This window comes from Hibiscus syriacus, unplaced genomic scaffold (genome assembly GCF_006381635.1).
Source record: "Hibiscus syriacus cultivar Baekdansim isolate YM2019G1 unplaced genomic scaffold, ASM638163v2 tig00116996_pilon, whole genome shotgun sequence".
Classification (NCBI taxonomy): Eukaryota; Viridiplantae; Streptophyta; class Magnoliopsida; order Malvales; family Malvaceae; genus Hibiscus; species Hibiscus syriacus.
The window spans coordinates 1,501,312-1,509,865 of NW_024063512.1; the positions used below are offsets into that span (position 1 = coordinate 1,501,312).

General features: G+C 38.2%; 2 protein-coding genes across 3 annotated transcripts; both read right to left on the reverse strand.

Annotated features, from left to right (window-relative positions):
- Positions 1-28: 28 nt before the first annotated feature.
- LOC120193542 (phosphatidylinositol-glycan biosynthesis class X protein-like) lies at positions 29-2,160 on the reverse strand. Its single transcript, XM_039196028.1, has 5 exons — positions 1,988-2,160; positions 1,301-1,400; positions 826-1,195; positions 539-705; positions 29-397 (listed from the first exon to the last, which is right to left on the reverse strand). The coding sequence occupies exons 2-5, from the start codon at positions 1,391-1,393 to the stop codon at positions 125-127; spliced, it is 903 nt and encodes a 300-aa protein (XP_039051959.1). The 5' UTR covers positions 1,394-1,400; positions 1,988-2,160; the 3' UTR covers positions 29-124.
- Positions 2,161-3,216: 1,056 nt separating this feature from the next.
- LOC120193756 (heat shock factor protein HSF8-like) lies at positions 3,217-8,138 on the reverse strand. Of its 2 annotated transcripts, XM_039196194.1 has the most exons (4): positions 7,876-8,138; positions 7,506-7,830; positions 3,920-4,608; positions 3,217-3,889 (listed from the first exon to the last, which is right to left on the reverse strand). In XM_039196194.1, coding segments are annotated over exons 1-4 (1,539 nt in total). In that variant the 5' UTR covers positions 7,878-8,138; the 3' UTR covers positions 3,217-3,366. The 2 variants fall into 2 exon arrangements, with proteins under 2 accessions (XP_039052125.1, XP_039052123.1); XM_039196192.1 differs by having other exon boundaries at positions 3,217-4,608; positions 7,506-7,828; positions 7,874-8,138.
- Positions 8,139-8,554: the final 416 nt, after the last annotated feature.

Below are 8,554 nucleotides of genomic sequence, written 5' to 3' on the forward strand. Positions count from 1 at the left end.
ATTGATCTGAAGACATTAATAAACTCAAGATGAAATGAGGTCAAAATCTTTAAGAAACAGATATGAAATCTGTCTCATAATAACAAAGCTTATAATGGATAAATTGATGTTGGCTAAGGTTATTTCATGTTTTGGTACCCGACCAAAACATAGATGTGTATACAATTGAGACAGTTGATAAAGAAGCTGTAATAAAGGTTACAACTGATACAAATCCAGTATGTGCCTTCATTCCAGCAGGAATTTTCCATTCGACGGTACTGATTCTGGATTTAGCACTGTCCTCGAGTGACATGAACAAACAACTCTGCTTATCTTGCTTTCCTTCTATGTTGCATCTCATCAGCATATCAGGTTCACCGATTTGGATAATAGAATAGCCACTTTCATCAAGGGGCTGCAAACACATGAAGAAAATGTCTGAACTTTCACCAAATACCTTCATTCGACAATCAACACCCCTATTCAAGTGCATTTTGCCTCTAGTGATAGTTGCATCGATTACAAAGTAATTTAAACGTGATTTTCTTTCACTTACCTGATATCGTGCATGTAGTGGAAGCAGTATGTTGATTTCCATTCCACTGCTCTGCATAAACAAGATGTCAGATCCGGCATCAATGTGGATTTCAACAGCGGACCGATTGGACCGAAATGAAGGCAATTCTAAGTTGGTGTCTCCAAAAACAGCCACATTTTTTAATCCTGCAACAAGTAGATAGTGCAAATCAACTCGAAAAACAAAAGATGACGAATCAAGCCTAGTTTTGCCATTATGATGAATTGCTTGTTTTCTATGATAAGGAAAATCAATCGCTGGTTTACCCATCCGCTTGTGAAGATTCTGAAGCTCAAACGGGTCAGCAAATACTCCAAGGGGTAGTCTTTGTATAACTATAACTTCACATTTATGAGGAGGTAATTCAGGAATGGACTCTTCCCCAGTCTGCAATCTGATAGACAAAGATAATTGTCGATGAGAACCTTCTCCGTTCAGAGAGAGCTCTCGCACTGATAGCCTCACGCCACGATTCTGGTTTTCGGGATTCACTATACACAAACTGGAAGAAAGTTCACGTGTCATAAAATTTTCAAAACTTGAATCATGAAGGTTCTCGTGGTTGTCAAAATAAGATCTCATTATATATTTCCCATCATCTGAGTTCTGGGAATCTGATGGCTGGCTTGTTTTGACCTGAAAATTAAGAATGCCAAACTCATTGAAACTCAACTCTTTGGCTCAAGTATCGGAGAAGATTGCAGCAGAAATAAAGAGTTGAATTAGATGATGCCGACTAACCTCACTTGAAGAGACGATGGCACCAGAAAAGAAAATCCACAAGATTGCCAGTTTCTGATGCAGGCATAACCGATTACATTGTGGGGTTGACATTGAGTAATAGAATGGAAGTAACAAAATGGGGCGACAAATTACTTGACAATCACATGGAAGAACACTTTCTACTTCAAATTAAATGCTTTCTGCAAAGAAAACGAGAAGTCTGAAAAGATTGAAGCAGAATCTAATAGGATCTATCAATCTTGCAATAAATAAGGATCAGTTTCCGTAATTTAAAATGTTCCTCTTCATTCCCAGAAAACAAGTTGAACAATTCCATTATAAACAAGAATAATGATCCAAATTATCAAAATCAACCCAACCCAAAGCTTATCAATACTTAGAAAGAAACTTGAGATTATTCACAAAAAAACTGAGATGCTTATTTATTAGAATGAAACTTAATTCATTCCCGGTGGGACAATTTATGGGGGATGTACTGGTTTTCGGTCAGATATCGGCACAATCGCAACTTTTATCCAATAATATCCCAAAAGCCATCCAAATTCAAAGAATCAAACTCGATGCTAATCTCACGTACAGGAAGCGATGCCTTTGTGATGCGCCATATTGCCCTGACTTGGATCCACATTTTTTTTCTCAGATTAATCATAAAAAAAAACTTGAGAGAGAAAAAAAAGAGCTGACCTTGATTTTTCTTTTGAGTTTCTAGCAGAAGCAATCAATCGCCAAGCTCTTAATGTTTGTGACTGAGCCAAATCAATTTTGGAAGAGGAAGAAGAGCAACCCAGATTAGAGGACAATATAAAATCAAAGAACAGATATTTGGGCGTAACTAAGGCCCAAATGCTCCATTGTCCATACCCGTAAAAGCAGTAAAATTCAATTTACCATTTTAAAATCGAAAGGGTTGGTTTATTTGGTTTATGTTTGTAAACTTGTTTAGAGAACTTATTTTCTTTGCTAAGACCTAAGACAATGTGAGGAGAGAATTCTTAAATTCCTTCATCTAAAATGTCACTCTTCATCTTTCTGCTTTCTCTGTCATTCTTCTATTTCTCCTCTCTGGTTTCTTTATTTGTTCTCGCCGGCTTTGAAGAAAGGTCTTGTTTTTAGAGCACCAGTGGCCATTATTATTCGTCATGCGCATAGTTCCTTGCAGGTCGGAAATGTGCAGTTCTTTGAAATAAGCTTTTAGTTCACTGCAACTTATCCAATTCATTCTCCGAATATTTGAAAACCCAGAAAGGTTTAATTATGGAGGAGAAAACCCAAAACTTGAAAACGATATTTTTCTGTTTTTCTAGCGAAATTGAAGAAGAGACTCCATGAATCCTTCAAAAGCTCCAATTCACAAAAGGGTGATCAGAAGCTCATCCGCCGTTCCTCTTTCTCCAAACACCTCCCCACAAAGCTTCTAAAATCCGGGGAAGCCGTCTCCGGCATCTCTCCGAAGCATATGGCACACACCAATGCAGCCCAATCAGGCGTTTCCCCGGGACCAATCAACAGATAATGGCCGACAAAACATTCTAAGAGCACCAATCCTAGCGACCAAACATCACCGGATAGTTTGTCAAGGTCGGAGAGGCTTTCAATGTATGGGGATGTCGGACCCATGGTGAACAGAAACGCCGCTAATGGAGAGACTGTCGCCGGAGATCAGAAGTTGCAAAGTTCAGTTGATAGTAAATAATGGATCTGTAAGTTCTTAAGCTAACATGTCTTAAAACGATGTGTTTTGCATTCAGGTAACAAAACACCCTATTTTGTGAGTTAATCGTTAATTAGAAGTGTGCTTCTAAAATTAAGAGTTCAATTGCGAAATGCGAGAAAATAGGAGGTTCAACCACTTGATATCAATGCTCAATAAACCTCCGATTACCAAATTTGACTGACAAAAGCTGAAGTGAAGTAACAAAAGCAGAAAACAATGTCTATACGTGTGAGAACAACACAGATAATTAAAGGATTCATCGTTTTCCAATGCCCAAAATTAAAGGATCATGTCGGAAAAAAAATATAACTTTCAGGTTTAACTCCAATCAATGAACTACATCAAAAGATTAGACCCTCTTGTTATCTGATCTAAGAAGACCCATCTGTTCTGTAAGCTGATCCATATTCTGAGTTTTGTCCCATCCATCGTCCATTGGCTGCTCTTCATCTTCCTTGTTTTTACCGTCCATCGAGGTTGATTCAATATCCTCTGGTGCCAGACTTTGCAAAAGGTCATCCCAAAATGTAGAGCCATCTAGCAAGGCATCTATGTCTGGATCAGAAACAATGTCGTCAAGTTCCAATGGTACCAGACCATTTCCAGCCAATGCAGTGGGATCAACCAATCCATCATTCCCAGTTTCAGTAGGAATATCAACAATGCTTTCTGGGACCATTTCCGGTATTTGACCAAGCTCGGGCATAATTATATCCGTCTGAGTAGCAGACATAGATGGAGGCTTTTCTGCTCCAACCAGCGCACTCACATCTATAAATGGCGCTGTTGTGATCTTTTCATAGGATGTCGTACATGGGGAGGATTGTATTTCAGATATGGCAGCTGAGGGACGATGCCCTGAAATACCCGAAGTTGTTGGTACAAATGTTGACTGACCTGATGTTGGTGGCACCTCTTGAAGAGTCACCCCTGATACATGGGTTGAACTGTTCCCATTGCCGTCCAATCCACTAGACGATGATGAACAGTCGCCTAACATGATATGTTCATTATTGTTGTTAAAGGAGTCCAGTATGGGAGAAGCATCCCCTTTCATGATCCGCATGAGCATTGCTTTCGCCTCATTCATCAAAGGTTGATATTTAACAATCTGCCCATCGGAGGCCGAGGAAGTGTTACCATCCTGCTTTAGCCTCCTTTTCTTGTTGGCTTCAGTTATGCGCCTATTGCTCTCATTTTGCTGCTGCACAAATTGAGCAAAAAAACCAGGGCTCTGCATAACCTTCGCCAAAAATGACATCATCTGCTGCTGCCTCTGTTCCATCCCCTGAAGACGTTGCACCATATTCTGCATCTGGTTATCAGTAGCCTGTTGCTGCTGCCTTAACCTAACAAGTTCTTGCATAAGCACATTCTTGTCTCTCTTAAGCCTCTCTAACTCTTCCTCGAGCCCAAATTTCCCAACCTCAACACAGGCACTCACAGATGAACTCTGTCCTTGCGATGTCTGCTGATTACCATGGCCATGGGCAGGCTTTCGCCGGCTTATGTTCCGAAGCAGGTGTTTCTGTCCTCTTAAAAACTCCTCATTTGCAAATTCCCAACGGTCTGGATCAACCTTTCTGAAACCCTGTTAAAACACAAGCACAAATATATGGAGAAATCAGAAAAATCAACAGAACTGTCGCTGAATAAATTTTTTTTACATAAATACTGGTCCCAACTCCCAACAGAATGATGGAAGAAGGGTACAGACATCCATCTTTTCCAGCAGTGTCTTGATAATTTAGGAACTAGTTTAAACAAATAAGCTAAAGCCATATTCTTTTAACTTTTTCTGGTAAATGGAGCAAGGTTGGGGAAAATGTACATTGCACAATACAAATTCAAGAAGAGCCAGCTTAGAAAAAGTTTTCCTTGAGGCAGTGTACATTTTCCCCAATTCCCAAATCCGAAGGAATGATGGCAGAAGGTGGCAGCAATAGGTATACTCTACTTTAGGAACTAGTTTAAATAAATAAGCTCAAGCCCTATTCTTTGAACTTTTTCAGGTAAATGGAGCCAATATTGGGGAAAATGCACACTGCCTTATGCTGGTTAAAGTTGACTCAACTAGAGTACACCTCAAAAGAAACTAATACAATGAAGCTCAAGTAGAAGGTGGCAGCTGGAGTCAACTAATTTCAACCATATTGAGTACAAGAAAGCGATTAAATGCAATGCCCAATTGAAGATGCCAAAAGTAACATATATCTCAGTCGAAAGGACATCCGTGAAGGATAATGCAATAAACATAAAGCAATGCCCATGGTAGGACCGTAGGATCATGCCAAAGTGATAAATATCCCACTCCCAAGGAAATCCGTGGAGGAGTCGGCAAAAAATACAATCAAATCCAGACAATAATATAAAAATTTGACACAAACATTCTGATAGAATGACAATCAAGTCACACACCTAGGATCATGCGTGTTCAGAGTATCTATGATGCACATCTACATTAAATGCATGTGAAATTGTGAATATGCATGCAAAGTACATAAAAAATACGCATACAATTTGAGAATTGCATATTTAGCAGTAATAAAGATTTCAATAAAGATTTCACTTATTGACTAATTCTTCAACTTTTAAAGAGTTATGGCAGAACAATCAATAAAAGAATTTAGACTGAGATCTTAGAATATTAAATTGTCATTTTCTAACACTACAAATAGATGTCTTTTGCAAGTAATACATGCTAGCCTCAGTCAAGTGGGTACTGGATTAGAGTACCAGCATGAGTCTATGATTATTGATCAAGAGTGAACTATTATTCAATCACACAACTTTCACCTGAACCACACTTAAGATTCTTCCATTGAACAATTTATCTAACAAGAACAATGCAAAAAATACTGATGATTTAATTTCCCTCACATCACAAATACGAAAATCTTACCGCTTGGTTCTTCTTACCTGCAACATATCCATTGTTTTTGGTAATTTATTGACCTTAGTATGAAACAAATTAGATTCCATTTCAGTATAAAAGACTGAAATTCTACCACTACATTTTGAGACCTAAATCCACAGTACTCAAAGCCTAATCCCTGAGAAAAAGCCCAGAAACCAGATTTCTCAAATCTGTCGAGCTCAAACACATATAAGGGACAAGTCTGAATATTTGCATTAGTGCTCTACTTGGTATGAAGGATGGAAATTTTTGTTAATCAAATCATCAAATGATTAACATTGATAACCACTTTCCTACTTTAGTGCTTAACCATTATATTAACAAATTTTCCAGCTCCAAGCTTTTCCATCCTCCATAACAAGCAGAGCAAATATGTCTGTGCTGTTAGTAAGTTTTCACCCAACATTGATGGTCATATCCAATCTTATGTTGGATTATCGGATCTGACCCGTTTAGTTTAGTTTATCTAAGTGACACGTTTTATGCACCAGTGTCTTTACATCTAATACTAAATTACCTTTGGTTAAGAGTCATTTAAACTAGTAGCAACAGACAAAGAGAAATAGAAGTAACTATCCTTCGACAACCTTGTAACCAAGTCATGAACAACATTGATCTGCTTTCTTTTTCCCAATTTCCCCTTTGTGCTCCATTTAGTTGCTGAGAAAATCCAGGAAGAAGCACAGTTAAAACACTCAAAAAACAATTTCATGACATGGGAGCAATGGCATCCATCAAATCCCCAGTACAAACATCATAGTTAGTTCAGACAGGATCCAGGTTTCAAATAGCGGCCGAATAATGGTGTCGCGACCGTTATATCGCAGTCGCGACGGTGTCCGAAACCGCTATCGCGGAAAATAACAATGTGAAGCGGGATCACACCAATAGTGGCGGATTGCGGCCGCAATTTAACGGATCACGGCCAATCGCGGCAATAGTGGATTGCTATTCCGTTATTTTAATTTTTTTTAATAAAAAAACAGGTTTTTTTTATTAAAAAATCAGCTTATTCGAAAAAAATTCACGATCGCGATATCTGCATTCGTTATATCCGCAACCGTGATAAACGCGAAGCGACCGAAAACATTACCATGAATACTATTTAAAACCCTGAACAGGATCCTAATCCTGTTTTCGGAAACCAAAGCAACTAAAATAATAATAATATAGCTTAGCGTATATGTTCCTTAGTTCTTCACAAATTGATTACCTCAAAATCCTAGCTGGCTAAATCCCTGGCCTAGAGCCCAAGTTAGAACAGTCATTTGCCGCCAACTACCAATAATCCTAAATTTAATTTGATATAAAAGATTTCTAAAAATTATCCTCCATGATGGTTGTTTTCCAAAACCACCTCAGCAATGACTTCAATGGATTTGAGCCAACCACTTCCAATGTATTTAACTCGATTGGGAACAGTTTCAAATCCACAGTCAAACCTTATCATCAAGAAGGAAATCGTATATTTCACAAGTAAATCTAAAACAGAAAACGCTCGACAAAACTGTATAAGTTAAAACAATAGAGCGACAGGTAAAGGAAATAACAAACAAGAAAACTTGCAGTACATAGGTGTTTAGTTGCCTGACAAAGCTCGAGAAGTTGTTGTGCTTAAAATACTTGGGCAGAAGATCCCGAGCGAACTCCGGCGGGTTCCAAACAACGAAGCTATTGTTGGTTGGGCTCCAAGAAACGATGGCGTCGGTGGCGGTATCATCTACCATATCGTAAGTCTTGCTCAAGAAAGGCGGGGGCGCGTTCGCACTCTGCACCGCCACCGCCACCGGCTGCGGCGTTGGTTGAGGTTGCGTTGGCGTTTGGGTTCCACCGCCGCTCGTCGATGCATCGTTTTGGATGTTGCTACCGCTACTCACTCCATCCATTCCACTCCACTCCACTCCACGAATTAAATTCTTAAAACGAAACAAATAATAAAATATATTTAATAAAACCGAAAAGGAAAGGAGGAAAGAGGGGTTCTAGGGACTAGGTTTTTGAGGTAGGGCTGATTAGCGCCATGAGACAATTGCGGATTCTCAGGGATCTTGGATTCTAGAACAGTAGAGAGAGAGAGAGAAGAGAGCGTCGTTTAAAGGGAAGAAGGCGACGAGGGTAAGCCTGCTCTGCACGATGCGCTTTTCGTGGGTTGGATTTTTTGGTGGCAGCGAGACGACCAAATGACTTGATTCACCTATTCCCCCATTTTTGTGTTGCTTCAAAATTTTGTCATAAAATATTACCAAATATAAATACAATATTTAAATTTCAGGATTTTTTTATTTTTTATTTTATCCCATTAAAAATTTAGGTAATGTGTCTTCTAAATAATATAAATATTTTTTAATAATTTAGATTTATTGTTATTATTTGACAGCAAGTAAGATTTTTTTTTATAAAAATTTATAATTTTATTAAAAATAAAAAATATTTAAATTATAATGAAGGTTTACAACCAAAATTGTAAACTAAACATATAATAATAATACTTAAACACAAAAAAAATAATCACTTAATATCACACAAATAAAGTTAAAAAATCTAACTAAATAAACTCAAACAAGTGTTAAATACGAATATATCTGACTACATCGGCAAACGAACCACACAAAAAAATCTA